General features: G+C 58.0%; 1 protein-coding gene across 7 annotated transcripts in view; it reads left to right on the plus strand.

Annotated features, from left to right (window-relative positions):
* Positions 1-23,250, plus strand: part of ARVCF (ARVCF delta catenin family member) — a 50,064-nt gene that overhangs the window by 19,030 nt on the left and 7,784 nt on the right. For 4 of the 7 annotated variants that reach the window (XM_043559365.1, XM_043559367.1, XM_043559366.1 and 1 more), the window contains exons 3-8: positions 9,298-9,525; positions 18,681-18,839; positions 19,018-19,541; positions 20,573-21,072; positions 21,738-21,921; positions 22,754-22,871. In XM_043559365.1, coding sequence (XP_043415300.1) covers positions 9,316-9,525; positions 18,681-18,839; positions 19,018-19,541; positions 20,573-21,072; positions 21,738-21,921; positions 22,754-22,871 — 1,695 coding nt within the window. In that variant the 5' untranslated portion in view covers positions 9,298-9,315. Of the gene's footprint in view, positions 1-9,297; positions 9,526-13,196; positions 13,337-18,680; positions 18,840-19,017; positions 19,542-20,572; positions 21,073-21,737; positions 21,922-22,753; positions 22,872-23,250 lie in introns of those variants that run through there. The other 3 variants (XM_043559370.1, XM_043559369.1, XM_043559371.1) reach the window with 3 other exon arrangements.

Here is a 23,250-nt window from a genome sequence, read left to right on the forward strand (position 1 = left end):
TGGGTGTAAATGTGCCTGTGGGTGTATCGTGCATCCTTGGGGGGGGGGGGGTGTGTTCATGCTTCTGTGGGTGGCTGCTCACATGTGCCTGCAGGTGAGTTTTAGGAGGCCCCCAAACTGTAAGCTGCCTTCTGCAGTGTTCCCACCTCCTTTGGGCAGGGGTAGGACACACAGACAAGTCCAGCCCCTAGCAGGCTCTCTTGGTATGTGTGGGTGGGTAGGGGAGCCAGAGAGGACGTGCAGGGCCTGAAGTCTGTGCTGGGGCTGGTGGAGTGGAGCCCCCTGCCCTTTCCCACTGGGTCATTTGCATATAAAAGGCGGGAGTTTGCTGCTGGCTGGAGGTTGGTGGTGTCTGGACCTGTTGCCATGGGCACTCCCTAGCTTCAGGAGCAGCTGAGCTGGCTCCCAGCCTGGAGAGGGGGTTAGGAGCAGCAAGGCTGGTAGCCAGCTACGTTTCTGGGAGGGAAGGGATGTTCCTGGGGGCCCCAGGAGAGGCCTGAGCTGGCCATGGTCACATGCTTGTTGACCCTGGGCAGAAACAGACTAGAGGGGACTTGGCCCTTTGATGCTGTGGGGCCAGGAGCAAGGCTGGAAGGGCTTGGAACCTCCCTCTGCAGGGCGTGCTCTACTCTTTCACCCACATTCACTTCTGAACCATCTAGAACCAGGTGGCCATGGCTGAAGCCATCCTCTCGGGTCTTCCTGGAGGGTCTTCCTGCCACCTTGGTGTTTGTTGGTCCTGTCCCAGGCACTGTACTGGAAAGGCCCGGCAGAGTCTCCCTGCTAGGGTCTCCAGTGTTCCTAATGAGGGAATAAATGAGGGACCAACTTTTGCACACATCTCACTCTTCCCCTGGAACCTCCTTTAGGAGGCTGAGGAGGATCCTGCTAAGCCCAGGCCCCAGCAGCAAGGATAGTGAGAACCTGGGCTGGGCTTTATTGGGAGCCCCCCTCTCTATAGGCCCCACCACCCCCATCCCTCCCAGGGCTGTGGAGAAAACTGACCTGCTGTTGCTAATGATTGTCCAATGCAGGCACATTGGTGCCCGCAAGCAGCTAGCAGGAATGTGACGGGGAAACCAGACAGGGAGGGAGAGGTGGGGGTGGAGGGGGTGCTTATTGACTCAGTGGACACTGCCATGTCAGGGTCGGTCCCTTGGCAGCCTCTCTGGGACCCGCGTAGAGCTGCCCACAAAGGGATTGATCTCTCCTGGGGCCAGCTCTACCCCCAGCTGCTGCCCCAGGGCCATGATCCCCCACCCCAGTGGCTTAGTTAGCAAAGCTGCAGTGGGTCAGATTGAGGTTGCTTGGGGAGGGCTGCCGGGCAGGGTGCCCAGCATGCAGGGGCACTGCCAAGTGCCTGGTCAGCAGCCGTCAGGGTGGCAAGGACCTACAGGCTGGGGTGGGGAGGGGTTCCACTGCTGGGAGCCCGGTAGGGTGAACCTCCCTCTCTGTGGGATGGGGCCCTGACAAGGCAGCCTCCTCACTGGAGTGTGGGCAGGAGTGCTCTGTGCTGGGTCCCTGTCACCAGGCCCACATTGCCCTCAGGGCCTCATTTCCCCTACCCTAGAGCAAACTATGTTATAGCCAGTTTCCCTCTTACACAAGTCTGTCCTGAGGTTGTTTCTGCAGCAGGCCTGCGCTAGGCCACAGAACTGGGCCAGTTGCATTCTCCCCAGGCCAGCAGGCAAAGATAGGCACCCCCTATAGGAGGGGAAGCCAGGTGAGAGAAGCGAGGGACCATGAGCTGGGATGCCATGCGCAGCCCCCTCAGCAGACCTGCTTCCAGACTTGCTGTCATCTGACTTGTCTGCCCACCAAGCACTTCCCGTGCCCAGTCTCCATTGGGTCTTGAGCCTGGTTTCCCATCAGGCAGGAGTTTCCCCATAGCCACTTATCTAGGCAGAACATGTTCCTTGTCAAAATGATGAGGAAGACATGGAAAATCCCCCAGACTCTAGCAGAGAGCTGTGGGGCTTATCCCAAGAACCCTTCTGTGGGCAGCTGGGGCAGGTGGCACTGCGGCCGGGGGTTTCATTCCAGCTGCTAATCACCAGGCTCTCCCATACTAGCTTCCTTGGCTCTGCAACGCAAGAGGGGGATAGCTGGGCTGAGGGGCCCTGCCTCACCACACCCCCCCCAAAGGCTTATTGGCCACAGGCTCCTGGGGGCTGCACCTCCACTGCCCCTCAAAGGGGCTTTGTGCCACCACAAAGAGGCTCTGTCCCTCACAGAGAAGCCTGGGTGTTGCCATGGTGATAGAGGGGGCCAGGAAGAAGGGGGTCCACCATCTTGTGGGGGGGCGGGGAAGGGCGTTCCTGGTATACACAGGCTGGTAGCCAGTGTGGGTGACTGCTGTATCTGCCTCACTGTGGCCCTTGACCTGGCTGGACAGCTGCCCAGCTATACCTCAGTGGGGCTATCAGGATATTTCATGGGCCCCTTGGCCCCTCAGTAGGGACTGGGCTCCCAGGCTCTGGTGCCAATCGGATCTGTCTGCGTTTGGTCCCAGCCTAGCTGTGAGCCTCAGCCCCCTCCTCAGGAATGCCTTGGTCTTTTGCACACCCCAGAGTGTGGTAGGGTGGCATTCTGAGCCTGAACCCTCATCACTGCCCCAGCATGCTGCTCTGCTGTCCTTGAGATAGAGTGTGTGTTGGGGAGGGTGTGAGTATGAGTCTCTGCTGGAAGAGATGGGGGAGCCACTCAAGTTCCCTTGGTGGCATTGGTGTTGGAAGCAGCCAACTAGCCAGCTTCCACACAGTAGGATACCCTGGCACTTGACCATTCCATTGCCCCCTGCCCAGTTTCCTCATTCATGACCAAGGTGGAGTGGGTGGCTACTGGTGCAAGCAGAGAGGGCAGTGGGACTGCCAGTCCCCACCCTCTCCATTTAGAGCCCCATGGCTCCCCAGCCCTGGGGACTTGGGCCCTTGGGGTGCTCCTGGACTGGCTGTAACAGAGACCCCAGAGGAGGTGGATCCTTGCTGCCCATACCCACACTTGGAACCTGCAGGGCATCACCCTTGGGCTATGGCTGCAGCTGGAATCTGGGTCAGGTACAGGAGGGACAGCAAGGGGACTTCCCTGAATGCCAGCCTGGGGCCTGGGGGAGAGTTATCCATCTCCATTCCATGAGTTCTGACAGGCACTTCCCAGGGAACCAAGGAGACTTGGGGTGTGCCATAGCTGGCACATGGAGCAAGTATCTGAGACCTGCCCCAGTGGGAATCTCAGGCCACCCCTTTAGGTGCCTCTCATGGTGGCCCCTTGTGCTCAGGCCTCCCACCGAGGAAAAGCAGCTGGGATACTCACCTGCCTCTCCCTGCACTAGCATCCAGGTGAGGCCTGCCTCTGCCATGTCCAGCCCACAGTCACCCAGTCACTCCTAGTCCCAGGCTCTCAGCTCCCAGACTTCAAGCTCTCTGGGCCCTTACAGGTATCCCTGCCTGATGTGTCCCTGAGACTCCTGCATCAAGTACTGCCACAGCCCCCTTGTCCTTTTGACTACCTGCTCAGCATCCCCCTTGTCCTGGAGCTAAGCAGTGCTGCCTTGGACCTGGCCTGCACTTGGCCTAGGGTGCCCCATTGGCACAGGGGAAGAGCCCTCCCTCCCCAGACTGTTCTCCCTGCACATGTGAGTTGTCCTCCATATGATCATCAGATGGGTGCTGCTAGGTGCCTGTGTGGATAGCCTGGGGGCAGGAGGTCACTAAGGGGCCATCTCTCCAACCCTCACCCCCACCATGGCATCTGGTCACTTGCAACAGGGGTACCTCCTCTGCTGGGGAAATCTAATTTCCAGGCTAAATCCAGTTATGGCTCTATCAGCTCCCTGAAAATCCCTCTGCTTCCCTTGGTCTGCAAGGGGTACTGCTCAGGCCCCTGGGGAGCTGAATTCTCAGGCTTCCTTGTTCACTTGCTGGCCTGCTAGGGCAGGTGGCTGCTTTTCCGTCTCTTCCTTACCTTCAACTATAGCAGTAACTTGGGTCCTCACAGAGCACTGGCAACACTGGTGGGTACAGAACTTTGCCGCCCAGAGTGCCCCAGCGACCTGAAAGGCCTTTCCTTCCAGTCTTTTCTCAGGGTGCGTGCACGCTTGATGGTGTCCAACGTTCATTGCTCTGCATCTTATATCTCTGGCCACATCCCTTGTTTATAGCCTTTACTCACTTGGAGTTGAGGTTTTGGTTTTTCCTTATTGACTTGACTTTCCTTATTGACTTATTGACACCCTTATAGATGAAGGGTGTCACTTTACTGCTGGATGTTACAAAGACCTAATCCTAAGGTGTTGATTGTCTTTTGGTTGTCTTTATATTTTTTCTCCCACTTTCTGTTATGGAAGGTTGTAAATGCACAGAGATAGAGGGGCTAGTGTGACATGTCCCCGCGTGCCCCTCACCAGCTTCCACTGTGATGAAGTCAAGGTCTAGAAGCAAGTTATCATCTGTCTTTTGTCTGAAATGCTCACTGCATATGTTACTGTAAATGGTGTCAACTTTAAAAACTAAAACCAAAAAACCATAACCACAATACGTGGCCCTTTTTTGGGGGGAAGGGGGGATGTACAGTAATGGTTCGTTTTCACAAAGTCAAGCTGGTTTGTCTTTCCTTGGCAATTTCTTCCACTGCTTTGAGGTTAAGAATACCCTCCTCCTGCCCAGACAGCCCAGGCCCTACACTGACTTGGGAGCAACACTGTAGTCCTGGGTGGGACAGGCAGACATGGACTCCGCCCTGTGTGAACCCCACGGCCCAGGCTCCAGCCTTGGCTCAGTGCCCATCCTTGTGTGCTGGCCAGAAGCTATCCCCGCAGCTGTGGGTACCATCTGACCACAGTAGGGGTGACAGGGTAAAAATGGGCTCCCCATGAGGCCTGGCCAGCAGTGTTGGGAGCAAGTCTCCATGCTGGCAGTGTTGAGGGTAGGGGAAATGATGCCCTCCCAGGCAAAGGGGCTTTGACACTACCAGGCCTGGATTCTGCTTCTGCTTGCACCATTTCCTCCCTATCTGGGAGGGGGGGGCAAGTGGGGCAGAATGAGGTTCAACCAGTGGCCAGTCCCCTCTCTCCCCTCTTGGGGGACAGCTGGCAGTGTGCCGACAGATGGCCGGCAAGGGGTCAGGACTGGCGCCCAGGCCTCCTGCCTGCCTCCCCCTGCCGTCCTGACCCTTAGGAAATTCCTCTAATTCCTCAACCCAGATTGGACTCAGGCCCCATAATTTGATTTTCTGGAGCAGGGTTTGGCTGGACTCCTTATGAGGAGGAATGTCTGGGTCAGCAGGAAGACATCAAATGTGGGTTTAGGTTTCCGGGGAATGATCAGCATCTCCCCGTAGTTCCTCTAATCGTGCCTTTGCTTTCCTGATGGAGCAAGTGCTAGCCACAGTCGTGTCCCAGAGTGTTCAGGGTCCAGGCTCCCTCTACCCAGTAGTGTTTCAGAGCCTTGTTCTTACCCACCTGCCTACCCATTCATCCACCCATCTGACTATCTACCCACCCACCCCTTGTACCCATTCATCCACCCATCTGACTATCAACCCCCCGATGACCTTGTACCCATTCACCTGCCTATCTGACTGTCCAGCCATCTCTCCATCCAGTGCCATCCTTTCACATAACCAGCCCTCTCCATCCACTGCCATCCTCTTACACAACCACCCACTCACCCTCCTATCCACACATTTGTTCACTCATTCATGCATTTCTCCTTCCGTCCAGCCTCCTGTCCTTCCATCCCTCTATCCACTCAGCAGTCCACCCACCTGTGGTCACTCCTGGAGTGTCCAGGTGAGGGCAGGCTTTCCCCAGGTTCACCACCTTCACTCCTGCCCGGGACAGGTGAGGTTGGCTCTGCACTGCATGCTCATTCCTGTCTTCTTGCTAAGTCAACTCCACAGGTGGTTGGGCATGCTGAGAAGCAGCCTCCACCAAGGACTGCCAAACCAGCGGTGGGGGTCTGGGTGGGGATTGTGAGGGGCTGACCTGATGGACAGTGTGGGACCCTTGCCAGGTGAATAGAAGCTGTGATGACACTGGCCAGAGAGGAGAGCAAGGGTAAGCTGAGACCCCACAAGTGTGGTGCTTCCCTGCCTGCCCTAGGCCCTCCCAGTCTGGTGCCCACCCCTCCCCAGGATTGGGCCCTGCCCCGACACCCCTCTAGGGAAAATGTCTTTAAAGTCTCATGGTCCATTGGGGCGCCTGGGTGGCTCAGTAAGTTTAGTGTCAGACTCGGTGTCAGCTCAGGTTATGATCTCATAGTTAATGGGTTTGAGCCCCGTGTCTGGCTCTGCACTGCCAGTGCAGAGCCTCATTGGGATTCTCTCTCTCTGCCTCTCCCCCTGTGCTCACTTGCTTGCTCGCTCTCTCCCTCTCTCTGTCTCTCAAAATGTAAGTATATAAACTAAAAAGTATATTTAAAAATCTCATAGTTGATCTTTTTTTTTTATTTCTTAACATTTATTTATTTTGGCAGGGGGCACAGCATGAGTGGGGGAGGGGCAGAGAGAGAGGAGAGAGAATCCTAGGCAGGCTCCATGCTGTCAGCACAAAGCTGATGTAGGACTCAAACTCATGAAACCATGAGATCATGACCTGAGCCAAGATCAAGAGTCAGATGCTTAACTGACTGAGCCACCCAGGTGCCCCAGTCTCATGGTCGATCTTAAAAATTCATGTACAATTTGCTTCCATGTCATCACATATTTATTGTTTTAATTTAAAAATAGCATTTGAGTTACCATCCGAAAAGCTGCTCTCTGGGATGCTGGCCTGGCTCACCTGTACCTACACGTGCTCCTATGCACAGGCCATGCACCTCAGACCCAGGAAGGCCACCGTGTCACAAAAGTAGGCTTAGGTCTTCCCTGCTTCCTGGATGTCCCCCGCCAGCACCATGCCTCTTGGATACCCCAGGGCTACACTTAAGGCAGGTGAGGAGGGGACTCCATGCCTAGCATCCCTGCCCACAGGCAGACAGAGGGGTACATCCTCGGGCTGGGGTGGAGGGCATGGGCCCCAGAGCAGGGGCTCTGCTCTTTATGGACGGCTGCAGGGCACTCTTCCTCCAAGCTGGCTGGCATTTTGGGGTGTCTCCTGGGAGGCACACAGTCATTTAGCTCCAGCTGAGAGAACTGGGCAATGGAAAGGTCAGTGTGGGTTTGGCCACCTTCTTACCATAGTCTTAGGTTTCTGGGTCCTATCTGGGTGGGTGGGGGCAGTCAAAGTAAGTAGATCCCCCTTGCAGAGACTCCTTGGACCTCAGAGTTGGGATATGCTGGAGGGCCGGGGCAGGAAAGCTGGAGGCCAGTGCTGCCCCCTCAGCTGCTATCCCCAGGGTCTGTAGCCCTAGCCTGGTCCTGCTGGGAGCAGGAAAGGGGAGCCTGAGGTCAGTCAGGAACCCATGTCTCGGCATAAGGAGGAAGGGAAGTCACCTCCTAGATATGAGGCCCATAGGTTTCCTGATCGTCACCTCCCAGAGCCTTGAGACCCATGCTGCAACCAAGGGCTTGAGTGACCTGGCTCCACCTCCTGTCCCACCTTGTGCTGCCCTCCAGGGAGGACGACCCCACCCATGCCCACCTGGGGCTACCAGGTTCAGTCTATCCATGCACAAGTCCTAGTGCCTACGTGAGACTGCATGGGGCCGTGTGTGTCTGGGACCCGTGCCTAGGCAGCAGTGGATGTGCACAGAAGGCTGTGTGCCCACAGCCATGGACATACCATGCTGTTTGTCCTCCATTCCCTCTTGGCCAGAGGACCCAGTCTATAACTCACTCCCCTCATCCCCCCAAGCTCCTCCCCTGCCCCCTTGCCAGTTACTGCCTCTTCTAGCTGGCCATGCTGATTTCACTGCCCCTCTGCTAGGTCACACTGATGGTTTTATTTGCATGACAGGTGTTGGAGAAATGAAGCTCAGCTTCTGGGACCTATGTTGATCTCTTGCCTTCAATGGGCCTTGGTTTCCCCAGCTTCACAGTGGGTTGGGCTCTATGGTGTCTTTTCACCTCGAGGTACACCCGTGCCCCCCAACCCTGTCCCTCGCTCAGCTGGTACCAGTGATCAGGCCCAGCACTGACCCCCCTCCTTTCTAGGATTCTGTTCTTAAAGCTGGCTCCACCTGGGCCAGTGAGCAGCAGAGCTGGCCCTCCAGGGGTGCTACCCACTGGGCCATGTCTCTAAGCTCAGGCCCTATGTTGTGCAGGGGCACAGGGGCTGGCAGAGTCAGCTTCAACTGGTTGGGGTAGGCCGGGCCAGGAGGAGGCCCCGAGCAGGACTGGGTACTGCACCACAGTGCCTAGTGGTATGGCTGCATGGCCTGCACCCTGCCTGCTGCCATGCCCCTGGGTCTGTGCTCCACATGCTTCCCCTGCTTCTTTTTGTTCATGAAAAACAAATATGCTGGGCAGCCAGGGAGCAAGCAGCGAGGAAAGTGCTGGCTTGTTGTTGCAGCTGCCAAGTCCCTGCCACCCCCACCCACCATCCTGGGGCCCTCAGGAACAGCAGTGGGCAGGGCCCCAGGCAGGCCTGACCTTCCCCACAGACTGGGCCTCAGATGCCTGGGACCCTGCCCTCAACCTCCCTCCAGATCAGGTGTGAGACACATGGGCCACTTCTGGGTGCAGAATCTCAACCAGGCTAAACTTGAATTTTACTCTGCCATGTGGGTAAATGCCACTCTCGTTCCCAGCCAGTGTGGCTGTGAGTGGAGGCCCGACTGCTGGTCTGTAGACCAGTGTCATCTCCTCACCTGCCTCAGTATCTGACCCACCAGGAGGCCATGGAATGCCTTCTGTCTCCCTGCCCGCTGGTACAGCAGCTCTGCCACACCAGCTGTGTGGCTGTGGATGGGTTTCCCAATTTCTTTGGGCCACAGAGCATCTTCCTCAGTGAGGTGGGTCTGTGCTAGCCCCATGAGGTTGGGATGAACTGGCATGTGCTATGGACAGCAGAGGGCCTGGGAAGTCTGAGAGGTTGTCACACCAGCTCTTCCTACCCTTCCCTTCCCAGAGGACTCTGGGATACCCAGAACCTCAGGTTCTGCTGAACCTGGCAGGAAGCAGGGGCTCCCGGCTGAGAGCCCTACACTCAGCAGGGAGGGAGCCTGCTGCTTCTGGCCAGCCTCGGATTAACGGCTTTTAATTTAGAATTTAATCAATGCAGCTTCTCTCTGGAGAGCTGGATGCTCTGGTCTGGGAGTGAGTCCTATGATCTATGTGTGCAGTGGGCAGGGGGCCTATGATGGCCTCTCTAGGCCTCCACCCCAGCCCCACCTTGACCATGCTCTGCTTTGCCTGCAGCCTGCCGGCATCCTGGTCATGGAGGACTGCAACGTGCACTCAGCTGCCAGCATCCTGGCCTCAGTGAAGGAGCAGGAGGCCCGCTTTGAGAGACTGACTCGAGCTCTGGAGCAGGAGAGGCGCCATGTTGCCTTGCAGCTGGAGCGCGCCCAGCAGCCTGGTGTGGGCAGTGGTGGTGTGGGCAGTGGGCAGCCCCTGCCGATGGCTTGGCAACAGCTGGTCCTGCAGGTAACACCCCAGTGAGTCAGGAAGGGTGAAAATGGCCAAGTTGGGAAACAATCAAGGGGCCTTGGTGGACCACAAGCCAGCATTGAATTGAATGATTTATTGCAAGACTTCCTGGGACTTCCGAGGAGGGGAGGAAAATGGGACCCCAAGGGGGGCTGGAAGTCTCACTTGGGTGTGTAGGACACCAAGTGATGAATGGGCAGGACACAGCCCAATCCTCAGAATGGCACCTTCCTCTCAAGTGAGTCCTCAGAGCCCAGGCAGCTGGTCAAGGTCTGTTCTGAGCAGCTCAGTGGTCACCCTGGTGACCCTGAGGGTTTTGCTAGTCCTGGAGTCTCCTTGCCATGGTATTCTCCTTTGTCACATGCATCAGTGAGTCAGCCCTAGGGTAAGGCTCGAGCAAGGCCCCAGGCTCTGACTGCAGCTCAGAGGGTGACCTAGAATGCTCAATTTCCCCACCACCCATTGCCCTTAGACTGGGCTCAAGCCCCAACTCAGCCCCAAGATGCATGGAGCCTTGTCTGCTCTGAGGCCAGGCCCTGAGAACTTTAAAGTCAGGAGTCAGATGGTCAGGACTCCTCCTTCCACCACTGTATCCCAGTGCCTGATCTGCAGATGGGGCAGGAAGAGCACCGGCTTATGGAGTGGTAGGGGCAGAATGAGAAAATGTGGGATACCTGGAGTTTGGTGTGATTTTTCAGTTCATATTGTTACTTTTCAGTTCATATTATTGACTGAGGCACAAAGCAGGTGATAGGCAGGGCAGAGCTGTCCCTGGTGGCTCCCTGGGTAGGAGTCCACCCTACAGGACTTCCACTGTTGCCCCTTCTCACTACCTGTCCCAGAGGCCTGGGGTGTCATGGCCTACTGAGTCTTCAGGGTTTCTCAGAATGACCCTAGAGGATCCTGCCAGTAGTGTTCTCAGTTTCCCTGGCTCACTTCCATGAGCAGGCATAGCACCATTGCCTTCCAAAACCTGGAAGCCACACCTCCTTGCAGTGTGTCCCCCAGTACATGCTCTGGTCACTGGGCCCCAGCTCCAGGGAACCAGATAGGCTGCTGGCAGCTTGGGGCAGCCTGGACCTCTGTGGCTGGACAGAAAGGGAGCAAGGTATTGGTCTCAATTGAGACTGACCCATTTGGGCTAGCTTTGCCTAGCTAGGGCATGGAGGGCTCAGAAGCAACAGCCTGTGTCAGGTTGGGGGACCTGGCAAGTGATCTTAACCCCAAGAGCCTTGATGTTCTCATTTGTCTGTGGGCAATCCACATACACAGCTCAGCGTGGCATACAGTCAGACATGTCTCCAGAGGGCCCAGACCCACCAGCAGCCCCCACCATTGGGGAGCTGTCTTTCCAAGCCCCTGGTGCTGAGGTGGGCCACAGAGCCAGTCCATAGGAAGCCAGGCCTGAGGCAGGATGGGGCTAGGTGCAAGAGCCACCCCCTCCACCCCCTGGATCTCAGGCACTCCAAAGGGTGAGACCTGTACCCCCAGATGTGGTTGGGGAGCAGAGCAGCCCAGCTGGGGCACATGGGGACAGTGGCAGTCAGTGACCTTGAGGCCATCGTTCAGGCGCCAGGCTCTCTATCTAGTCCTCCCAGGCCGGAAAGGTCCTTAGCCTCCAGCCCAGAGGGTTGATGCCCCCACAGAAAGATGTTCCCATAGCCTGGAGCTGCCCTGGCTTCCTTGGGGCTGTGAACTAAAGACCTCAGGCCACCACCCCTCCCGACCTCTCCCCACCCACTGCCCTCCCGGCCAGCCTTTGGTTTTCTGTCTCTTGGGAGGAGATGGTTTTCTCAGGGTGAGATCAGAGAGAGCATATGTTCCCAGGGCTGTGGCTGGACTGGCAGGGCTGATGGGGACATTGGGGGAGGTGGGGCCATATCCGCTGGCTAGGCCTGGCAGCCTTGATGCCAAAACTGCTTCCCAGATTTGTCTCAGCAAGAGATGCCCAGTGACCTACCTGCTGAGCCCAGGGCTTCCTGGAGCTGGTCTTCAGGGTCAAAGCTGGAATCTGTGAAGCTCAGGGCCAGTGGCAGGACAGGTAGCTGGGGCTCAGGGGTTGAGAGGCTAAGGGCTACTGCCATGCTCCCCAGATTGTGCCACTGTCATGGCCACCTGCCCTTAATCCTGCAGCAGGAAGAGCTCCACCCCACCAAACAGCTGGCTGGAGCAGGGCTGGCCCTCACCAGCCCTCACCAGCGCTTACTGGCCTCTCCTCATGGGAGAACACCTTTAGTAACCTTGCCAGCCCTGGGTTAGGCCAAGGTGGGTATGTGGCTGGGGCACTAGCAGCTGGTGAAATTTGGGAGAAGGCCGAAGCAGCTCAAATGTAAGTTCCTCAGGGGAGTGGTCCAGTTCCTCCTGCTGCTGCTCCTATCCCAGGTGGCTCCATGTGAGGTTGCCATGGATGGAGGATACAGGGGCCAGTGGTCAGGGCAACTCATCCCTGTGCAGGTGGGAAAACTGAGGCTCAGATCCACATGCAGTGGATACCCAGAGTGCTTGAGTATGCTGGCTGCATGGCCTATGTACATGACATGACCAGGAAGAAGAGTGGCCCCTGGGGGACTGGCTGGGTTTTCTGAGTGGGGTCTAGGGAGAAGCGGGAGGGGGCAGGAAGCCCAGGCCCTGCCCTTCTCTCTTGCCAGACCCATGGACCTCCTTGGGCTTGCCCTTGCTGTTATTCATCTCAGAGCCTAGTGCCCTTATTCATGATATAAGAGTCATTGACTTGCCTTTGTAGGGTATGACCCAGGAGAGCCCCAGCCCAAACCAGCCTTCTGTGTCTATGTTTCCATCCAGGACAGCCAGACTCCCCAGGGTGTGGCCGCACCTTCACGCTAGGCTGGAGTGCACCCTGGTTTGGAGAAGCTCTGATTAAACCAGACCCTCTGATACCACTCCCCACCCACCACTTCCCAGTGGATCAAAGGCATGGAAGAGGGAGTGTCTGAAGCTAGTTTGGCCTCAAGAGCTTTCACCCATGGTCACCTAACAATTGAGCACCTCCCCACACCCATTTGATCTGCTCTGACACCTATCAGAGAGTGGGGGGCCTCTGTATCTTGATGGGGAGAACCCAAGACAAGTGGATCAGTGCAGGTACATTTGGCAGGCCCCAACTGAGCTCTGTGGGGGTCCATCATGGGGTTTTGGGCAAGGGCCTGGACCAGATCTGGAAGTCCCCAGAGGCCTTGTGGTGCTGACATCGTTGTAACAACTGTCTGATCAGCCCTCATTTCACAGCAAGGGGCAACGAATCGAAGTTAGAGCAGCTTGTACTATCGAGGATGGCTGCATTGGCCCCTGCTCTGCCAGAATTGTTTCCCCAATTCTACACGGGGAGGGGCCCGTGAACTCTTATACTGGAGGCAAAATGAGTCCTGGGAAGCAGGACTTGGCCAAAGTCACTCGGCGGGAAAATGTCACCCCAACGGTGGGGAGGAGAGGAACGAGGAGCCCAGACGCGCTGCCGCAGAGTTAGGGGCAACCCTGGCCCTGCCCTGGCTGCAGAGCCGCGCTCTGCGGGGGTAGGGGGCGGGACCTCGCCCCGCCCCACCGACCCCCGCCCCGTCCCGCCCCGCCTGGGCGCGGCCCTGCTCCATTGGCTGCTAGCCGTGACCGCCGCCAGATCCGCCCCCGCGGGGAGCGAGTCCGCCGAGCCCGAGCCCTAGCGGCCGAGGCGCCGGAGCCGATCCCGGTTCAGCTGCCGCCGCCGCTGCCGTCGCCGCTGCCGCCGCCGCCCTTAACGATCCGAGCCCCCCACCCCCCCGCCGAGCCCGGCCCGATGCCGGCCGAACTCAGACAGGTTGGAGGGAACTCGGTCCCAGGCTTGGGGGCACCATCCCTGGGGCCCGGCGGCGGAGGGCGGGGCGCCGGCCTTCCCGGGAGGACCTGCTTTTGTTCCGTGGAGCTGCCGGCCGAAGGCGGCTATTGTCTGTGCCTCGGACCGGCGCCGCCGTTTGGCCCGGGGTGGGCGGGGCGGTGGAGTGAGCGCGATGCCCGGGGGTGGGGGTGTGTGTGTGGGGGTGTGCGCAAGGCGCGGGGTGGGGCCACGAGGTCTCTGGGGATCGGGTGCAAGGACCCCAGGCGGTGCGACTCCGCGCCAAGAAGAAGGCAGGGATCGGGGTGGGTGCACCGCAAGGCAGCGCCCAGGACAGGTGCCTAGGTCTTGGGTGGTGGGTGAGAGACTTCCTGAGCAGCCGCTCCGTGCAGGAGGGATGCCGAGTCAAGAGAGAGCAACCGGGCTAGGCCTCCTGCTCCCTGGGGAGCTTGGTGGGCCTCCCCTCCCCTTCACACTCCCAGCGCGGGCTCTGACTCTGGGGACCTGAGAAGGAGCTTCCGGAGCTTTAATGGAAGCCCTGTCTGCCTCGGCAGCGCACGTGAGGGGAGGAGTGGAGGAGGGCCCTGCCCACGTGCGGAGGCGGGAGGGGGTCTCTGAGGGAAACCCGGTCAGTCAGCCTCCCAGTACTGGGATGGAGCTGGAAGGAGGCGTGTGGGCTGCCCGCACCTTGTACTCAGAGGGTTTGTGGTCCAGTAACAGGCAGGGAAACTGAGGCTGACTGGAGGAGCAACTGCCCCAGGCCCTTTGTGATTAGGGGGTAGATCACTCCTGCCTACCTTTGGCAGCTGGGTTTCTGCTTGCTGTGCATCTCTGGTATGGCCCCTAGGGTCTGGCCAGTGACTGTCCCAGAGATGTAGGGGTCAGCTGGGGGGAGTTGGGGCCATTGTGTAGCTGTTGGATGTGGGCTGGGCTTGGAGAAACTGCGATGGGTGAAGCCAGCCCTGCTATCCCCTGCAACGCTGCAACCAGTGGTGTCTGCTGGGCACCAACTGCCCCCTGGCCTCTTGGCCACTCAGTGTAGACTGCAAGCCCTGGCAGGTGGACTGCTGCTGTGGAGGTGTGAGCTCCCCACCTGCCAGGGCTGGGCAGAGGCTGTGGGCATCAAGAGAGGACATCTGTGGTAGCCAAGGGCTCACTCTCTGGTGAGAGACCCAGCCTGGATTGTCTTGGACTCTATCCGTGATGACTGTGCTGGGGGTGGAGGGGGCAGGGGGACACTTTCATTCCTTTACTCTTCCCACTCGTTCATTCATTCATTCATTCATTCATCCATTCATTCATTTATTCAGTACCAGCTGTCTTGCGCCCTCTGTGAGCCAGGACTGGGGATTGTGGGAACCAGGTATGGCATCCCACCTTAACGCATTCCCTGTGTGCAGGTGAAACCATGGACAGGGTGGGGCACCTGCCCTGAGGTTTGTTTTTCATGATACATACCATGAGTTCTCATCTATCAAGTGCAGTTGGTGAGCCTCTGCGACCCCAGTCCAGACTCCACCATTATAACTTGGCTTGTATCCCTGTTCCTTCTCTCTGCCATTCCCACATGTACCTCAGAGGTTGTTGTGGGCTTTTGCCCAGGTGGCTGCCCCTCTACACATTGTCCCACATTGTTTCCTACTCCCCACATTCCTTAGATCAGGCCACAAAGGTGGGACTGGCACTATCCCCCTTGTCCCATGGCCTTGATACCCTGGGTACTTCCCACTTCCAGATGAGGAAGCTGAGCTCCAGGTGTGTGACAGAGCCTAGGGCCCTCTTGCTATGCCCAGCTCCATGCCTCTGGGGACCCTCTCGAGAACAGTGGTGACTAGTTGTGGGTTTACCTTTCTGAGTACTGGCCACTCTGGCTCTGGGCTTGGAGTCTTGGGCCACTCCCCTCCCACAAGTTCAAGGGAGCCCATGGGAAACCCCAGGTCTGGACAGGAGCCCCACTCTGGGCCAGACCTGTGGGCCATGGGCGAGGTAGACCATGGATGGGAGTGCCAGGGGATAGTTTGGGCCCTGGAGGTAGGTAATGGGAGGCAGGTCAGTGGTCCCAGGAAGAGGGGCAAGAATGAAGTTAGGGCTGGGGAAAGGTGACAAGAGACAGTCGACAGGATTTGGCAAGATTTGTGATATGGAGAAGGGCTAAGGGTGGTGTGTCCAGGCTGGTGCCCGTGTCTGGGGTGCAGGGCGGAACCTCAGGTGCAGGGCCAGGGGTCCCTGGGGTATGCTGTAGGTGGACCTGCAGCCCTAGACCAGTGTCTTGAAGCCAGTTGAGGGGATGCATTCACCCTGGGCAACTGCCTCTATTGAGTGCTAACTGTGTGCTGGTCATCAGTCCATCCCATGTCACTACCCCAAAGACGTTATAGAGGCCTGAGCATCAGGTTGACCTTGGGCCTTTCCCTACTGTAGGCTTTTGGTTCCCCACTCTGCTGCCAGCTCTGAAACTCCCATAGTGAGTGGTTGAGCGGATGTCTAGGGAGTTGGACACAGAGATAGGAGGTAGGAGGAGGTGATGGGATGTGTTCATATGTGCAAGTCCCTCCGGAGGCAGTGGGCACTGTGCACTGGGGGCTGTTAGGGTTGATGTGCTTGGGTCTGTGCACTGGGCTGGGTGCTCATACATACGTATGTATATGTGCATACGTCCCTGTTGAGGAACCAGGTACATGCATGTGTATCTAGGTCCTTATCTGCATGTGTGCCCAGGAGTGTGTAACGGGGGCCAGGCCTTCCTGTGATCACAGGCTGACTCACGCTCCTGCCTGCCCGCCCGTCTGGGTGAAGTCATCACCCATTTTTAGCTCCCTGAGGTCATTTGCCAGTGGGGCTCTTGGGGCCTCAGGATCCCACTACCGGGCTGCCTGGGTTGGGTATTAGTAGGCGATGCTGCAGGGTTGCCAGGCCTCATTGGCAGGGGGTGGGGGGGTGAACTTGGCTCTCCTAGGCCTGCATCCCTTTGTACCCCCACTGCACAGTGTCAGACCCTCACCATAGACTAGAGTGAGAATAAACTGAGCCTCAGAGTAGCATTGAGGTCTGAGGTTTGCTTACTCCTCCTCCTCCCTCCTCACACTCACCCCCTAACCAGGGAGTAGGAGGCTCTTCTCTGAGAGTATTAATTATGCAAATGTATGCAAGTCTACTCAGGGCCCATGCCCTCCTGACAGTGCTCTGGTCCCCTCCTGTCAGTCTTGCTCTGAACCCCTCCCCTTCACTTGCAGCCACCAACGTGTGGTCCTAGACCCCTCCACGCCTGGCTCCCAGAGCCTGGCAGAGAGAGCTCAGTGCCTGCCACACATTTGCTCCCATAGTTGCCAAATACAGGTGGGGTAGCCGAGGCCTCAGCAGTGACAGGCTGTCCCTGAGTCTGCTCCAGAACTATCTCCCAATGCCCTCAGAGAAGAGGCCAGGCCACCTTGCCTGGCAGCTCACCAGCATGTCCCTATTTAGGGTCTCAGTTTATTCTCTTTCCCAGGGAACATGTTCCTCCTTCCTGGCCACATCCCCAACAGTCATTCCACCTGCAACACTGAGTGGCAACCAAGGCTGTGGCCCACAAGGGGTGAGGTGTAGCTAAAAGGCCTTGCAAAGTTTGCCTTTTCTGTGGATACCTGAAATTCCCCAGGTTTGTGAAGTCCTGGTCAATCCTCTCCCTTCTGTCAGGCCTCAATTTTCCTTTTTATAAAATCACATATTGTTGTCCTCCGAGGTCCTGCTTCTGGGAGAAGAGGCTGCATTCTGTGATTTCTTCCTTCCTGTGTCACCAGAACCCAGGGGATACACCTGTTCTGACATGGTCCAGGCATCTCTCCGGACCCCTGAAGAGTTTTCAGGGGCCCAGAACCTCAACAACTATGTTCAGTTAAGCATTTTTTTTCAGGTCAGGACACTAACCTGAGGAGACTTCACACCCTGAGGACCTAGGGAGGCAGACCCTAGGGCAGCTGTGGACACTTAGCCTTACACACTGCTCAGGCCCAGGGCCAGGAACAGAGTAGGGGTCTGGTGGCAGGCAGATATGAGTATGGCCTTCCCTGGGCCTCAGCTCCATTTCTGTGTAGGCCTCAGAGGCCTGGGGCCCAGACGGGGGACTGATCCTTCAAGGCACAGTATCTGAGCCACAGAGCAGGTCCTGTCCTCCTGCTGACCTGGCCCTGGCTGCCCAGGAATGTGCCCCCACTTGCCTGCCCACTGCAGCTTGGGTTTCAGCCCCTACCCATCCTGGCCAGATGCTATCCTAGGACATTGGCATGGTGTGGAGGACCCATGTAGTCAGAGGCCCAGGGGTAGATAGACTCTGGCTCTCAGGCCCCTTTGCCAATCAGCACAGCAGGAGTCTGCTCAGCTCTGCTATGGACTGGCCTGTCCTCCTTGAGCCTCAGTTTCTCCACTGGCAAGTCGGGCCATAGGCATATGGGCCTTAAGAGGGCCTTGTCCAGAGCCATCTTGCCTGTAATTCTACCATGGTCAGCCCCTGCAGAGAGGAAGGCAAGGGAGGGGGGGGCTGCAGGTTGAGAATGAGGTGGGTGACTGAGGTTGGAGAGACTTGGGGAGAAGTATGTGGGGAGGGGACCAGGATTCCTGTTAGGGACCAACTAGGTACACCCGGCCTGAATTCACCATCTCTGGGCTCTGATAGAACACTCAGCATTTCGAGGGGGGGCACCAACCATTGGGCCAAATGAGGTAGGGCTAGGCTGTGCCCACTCAACACCCCACGAGTGTCCAGGCCGGAAGGAGCAAGGGTATTTTGGGCATTCTGGGAACTGGGTATTTCTGTCCTGCGAGGGCGTCTAGCTGGCCTTGGGAACAGTGGGAGCCTGGGCGTGGCCACAAGGAGTCAGTGAGCAGTGCTGAAACTGCTATCCCGAGGCCTCTGCACTGGAGGCTTCTGAGGTGGGTCAGGGAGGAGGCCCAGGATACTGGGAGGGCCCAGCCAGGGCTAGTGAGCCATGTCAGGAGAGCAACGTGCAGATCCCACCAACTTCCTTGCCCCACCAGGAACCTGTAGCAGCCAGGAACCTTGCAGCTCAGACAGGGCTGCCCAAGACTGCACTACTGGGGTCAGGGGCTTCATCTGCCAACTCAGCCCAAGGAGGCCCCAGCATTGGGGAAGGTCAGCCCCCAGGGCACCCATGGTGTTCAGAGACAAGACTGGAGCTGCTGTCTTCACTAGCTGTTGCTGAGACAGGCCTTGGGGTCCATGGGTTCCAGGGTAGGATGAAGGCACTCCTGGCATCTAGGCCAGTACAAGCATCTGCACTCCAGGGCCGGGTGAACTGTGGCTCCTCACACTGACAGCCCCTGTCTTGCCCAGGAACAGAGCCCGGGCAGCCAGGCCTCGCTGGCCACAATGCCAGAGGCGCCCGAGGTGCTGGAGGAGACTGTGACGGTAGAGGAGGACCCTGGTACACCTACTTCTCACGTGTCCATTGTCACATCAGAAGATGGTACTACCCGGCGCACTGAGACCAAGGTATGGCGGGGCCCAGGCAATGGGCAAGTAGGCTGTGTAGCCACAGTTCCGTTTATAGAGTGGCCTCCCAGGGGCCACCTATTGCTCAGGTGGAAGATCTAGGCCACCCTGGCCCTGCTGGGGCAGTGTCCAGGCCTCTCAGGCTGCCCAGCCCATTGGCCGCCCACTTACCCACCAGGTCACCAAGACGGTCAAGACGGTGACCACGAGAACAGTGCGCCAAGTGCCTGTAGGCCCAGATGGCCTCCCCCTGCTGGACGGCGGCCCCCCGCTAGGCCCCTTCGCAGATGGCCCCCTGGACCGGCACTTCCTGCTACGTGGGGGTGGCCCAGCAGCCACGCTTTCCCGTGCCTACCTCAGCAGTGGGGGCAGCTTTACCGACGGCACTGAGCCCCGTGATGTCCCCAGCTACGGCAGTCTATCCCGTGGGCTGGGTGTGCGGCCCCCACGTGGCCCCCTTGGCCCAGGCCCTGTGGATGGTTGCTTCACACTGCCTGGCCGACGTGAGGCCTTCCCTGCAGGCCCTGAGCCTGTGCCGCCAGCCAGCCGCTCCCAGCCCGAGCGCTTTCAGGCGGAACCGTATGGTTTGGAGGATGACACACGCAGCCTGGCTGCCGATGACGAGGGTGGCCCGGAGCTGGAGCCTGACTATGGCACTGCCACTAGGAGGAGGCCTGAGTGTGGGCGTGGCTTTCGTACCAGGTGAGCACCCTGTGTCCGGCCACTGACTGCCTCCAGGAAGTCTGCCTTCCACTCTCCCACCAGAGAATCCTCCACAGGAAGTGTAGCTACCAGGGCTAAGTTACACATGTTAGTTTGAATTGGACTGAGCTCTTTTCAAAGACAGCAATAGGGCAGCCTCTGGGATAGTGGAGTTGCAGTTGGTACCCTCCCTGTGGGTCTAGGACATTAGGGAGGTTAGTGACAGTGCCCAGTGCCTGCTAGCCCTGTTCTAGTCAGATAACCATGAAGACATGAGCACAAGAGGCTTAGCACATTTCTCTGAGTTTGAGGCTCCAGCCTTTCCCTGGGCCTCAGTTTCCCCTACAAAAGCAGCCAGAACCTAAGCCACCCAGCTCTTCCCAGCACAGGCCCTGGTTCTGTCATCTCTGCCCTCAGTTCCTCTATCTGTAGAGTGGGAACGTAATCACAGCCTTCATATGGATTGTGCTGTGTGACCGCAGACAAGACACCTGACCCCTCCTAGCCTTAATCTCTGCCCTAGGAAGTGGGTTTGATGATGACAACCCACAGAAACATCTTATGCTCTGGGGGACTGGTGGCCTCAATGCCCCTCATAGAGTCCCACCAGGATGGCTGTGTGCAGGGGAGGGTCACCTCCTACCTGCAGATCCTGGCAGATCCTGCATCGCAGAGATGGGCCTCATGGAAAGGCAGGACTCCCAGTCATGGACACAGATGTTTCATAGAAACGCATTTAGCTCAGAATTGGGGAATACTGCATGGTGATGAGAGTGAGTGAGCTCCCTGATGCAAGCCTTGGTAACCATTGGCTGGTGTTTGGCTCCATCATTGTCTGGGAGTCCGTTGTTGCTGGCCTAGGTCATGACTCTCAGCACCCACTCGGTGCTTGGGGTCAAATACCGAGGTTATTGGCCTATCCCTGCCCTTAATGGGTTCATGGTCCCCTGGAGAAAGTATAGTGATGCCACTGTGGAGCAGGCATCTTGTGACAGTGCTGAGATGTTCATGTGCCCTGCCTGCCTGCACAGGGCTTATGAGGATGTGGCAGATGATGGCGGTGAGCTGATGGAGGAGCGGCCCCCGTTTCCAGCTGCGACAGCACCCCTGGCCCAGCCAGAACGGGGCAGCCTGGGTAGCCTGGACCGGGTGGTACGGCGGTCGCCCTCAGTGGACAGCGCCCGTAAGGAGCCACGTTGGCGGGACCCTGAGCTGCCAGAGGTACTGGCCATGCTGCGGCACCCCGTGGATCCTGTGAAAGCCAACGCGGCTGCCTATCTGCAACACCTGTGCTTTGAGAACGAGGGCATCAAGCGACGTGTGCGGCAGCTGCGGGGCCTGCCTCTGCTCGTCGCTCTGTTGGACCACCCAAGGGCAGAGGTGCGGCGGCGGGCCTGTGGAGCACTGCGAAACCTTTCCTATGGCCGAGATACAGACAACAAGGCTGCCATCCGCGACTGTGGCGGTGTGCCTGCCCTGGTGCGCCTACTGCGGGCTGCCCGGGACAATGAGGTTCGAGAGCTCGTCACAGGTGAGTGGTACCTGGCTTCCCCACATCCCTCAGGGAGGAGGAGAGCGAGGCTTGGCCAGAAAAAGACCCCCCCGCCCCACACCACCCATTTAGTCAGGAGTCCCAGCTGCTGGGGGGTAGGCATCAGGCTCAGACTGAGTGGTCCCCAGTGTCTCTATCTCTGGACTTTGCTGCCCCTCAGGCAGGACCCCTCTCCACTTGCCCCCATGTCCCTGTACTCTCCAGGTCCAGCATCTTGGTCCCACCCTCCAGTGGGGCAGTGGTGAGTGATTGTGCCTCATGGGACCCAACTGGCCAGATAGGGTCACATGACCACTTTGGGTAGAGCCAATGGAGCAGTAGTCCCATCTACCCATGAGGTTGAGAAGGGATGGAGGAAGAGAAAGTACCTGTGTGTCTAGCCACAGGCTCCTTGCCAGCCCTTCCTCTGTGTCCCAGCCCCTCTGGTGCTTCCTCCTAGCCAGTAGCTATTATTGAGTGCCTGTGCACATCTTGCCTGGGCCAGGGTAGGCACCCAAGACTCCTCATGGCTTTTGTCACTTCCTATCTTCTAGTCTGATGTAGGGCTGACGAAGGATGGGGCAGGTCCTGAGCAAGGTCACATGGGGAGGTAGGGAGGTCGCTGCCTGTGTGGTCAGCACTGGCTGCTTGATGGCATCCTGCAGGTACACTCTGGAACCTGTCATCCTATGAGCCCCTGAAGATGGTCATCATTGATCACGGCCTGCAGACACTAACCCATGAGGTCATTGTGCCCCACTCGGGCTGGGAACGTGAGCCCAACGAGGATTCCAAGCCAAGGGATGCTGAGTGGACAACAGTCTTCAAGAACACATCAGGCTGCTTGAGGTGTGGGTGGGGGCTGGGCTTAGGCATTCCCTATGAGGTTACCCAGGGCTATTCCCGGTCAAGGAGGTGGGAGCCAGGCACCAGAGCCTACATGCAAAACTGGGAATAGCCATGTTCTCATGTCCTATAAAGTGTGGAAGAGAACTAGCCACCCAAGTCTTAGGAGCTTCACAGCCATACCACAGTTCCTGCCTGAGTCCTGAGAATGGGGCCTGATGAGGCTGTACTCATCCCCAAGGGCAGCCTCTGGACAAGGTCTGCTACGCTGTCATGTAGTACCCCATGGCCCCAGCCCTGCTCAGTTTTGATACACTCTCCTATCACCGTGACAGCCAGGGTAGGGGGAGCCAGGACCCTCATCTTCAGGTGGCCTCAGAGGCCTCATTCTACCTCCTTGCAACCTCTGCCCTCACCCTCCCACCCTGGGATTCCCTGTGGAGTCCCCACAGGCAGCGCTGGCTCCCCACTGTCCTGCCTGTCCATCAGGATGTACCCCCGTGGCCGTATGGGGTCCTCACCTCAGGGTAAGGTGGAGCCCAGAACTGCCCCTGGGGTAGGGAAAGCCCATAATTGCCTGCAAATGGACTCACACCTCTGGAGCCACTTCTGCCCATTTCCAGTTCAGCCGGTCATTAGAGAAGGCCCTCTGCGCCATACAGATGCCAGGCTGGGGCTCCTTCCTGGGGTCTCAGTGGTCAGGGCACTGTCAGTAGCCCCAACAGGGTGGTGTCAGAGCCTGTTTTACAGATGAAGACAAGACCCCAAAGCCAGGTGAGGGCTGGGAATTTGCCATGGGAGCCAGGGGTCACAGGGCTTGCTCTTGGCCACCCAGGAACGTGAGTTCGGATGGTGCAGAGGCCCGGCGCCGCCTCCGGGAATGTGAAGGGCTGGTAGACGCCCTGCTGCACGCCTTGCAGTCAGCTGTGGGCAGGAAGGACACGGACAACAAGGTGGGTGGAGCCTGGCAGGGAGAGCTCTAGCAGGTCCCGGGCAGGGGCAGTCTCATAGCTTCCTACAAAGGGTTCTGGGAGATGGAGCAGGAACCGGACCCAGGGGGCCCTAAACTATCTGGGCAGTACAGGGGGAGTAGGCATACCAGTCTGGGGGCAGCGCCCTGGGCATGGACCATCTCATAGTGGCCACACTGAAGTGGACATTCCTGAAGCCCCGGTTGAGGTCCTACACACAGTGTGTTTTCCACCTTTTTTCTTCCTCAGCCCTTCTCTGGGAGTTCTTACCCACATGGGCCCCCTAGCTTAGGCCTTCCCATCTTTGCATCCCTGGTTCCTTCTGTGCACACTGGCTGTGGCCAGTCTTCGCCAGGAAGGT

The sequence above is a fragment of the Prionailurus bengalensis genome, chromosome D3 (genome assembly GCF_016509475.1).
Source record: "Prionailurus bengalensis isolate Pbe53 chromosome D3, Fcat_Pben_1.1_paternal_pri, whole genome shotgun sequence".
NCBI classification, from domain to species: domain Eukaryota; kingdom Metazoa; phylum Chordata; class Mammalia; order Carnivora; family Felidae; genus Prionailurus; species Prionailurus bengalensis.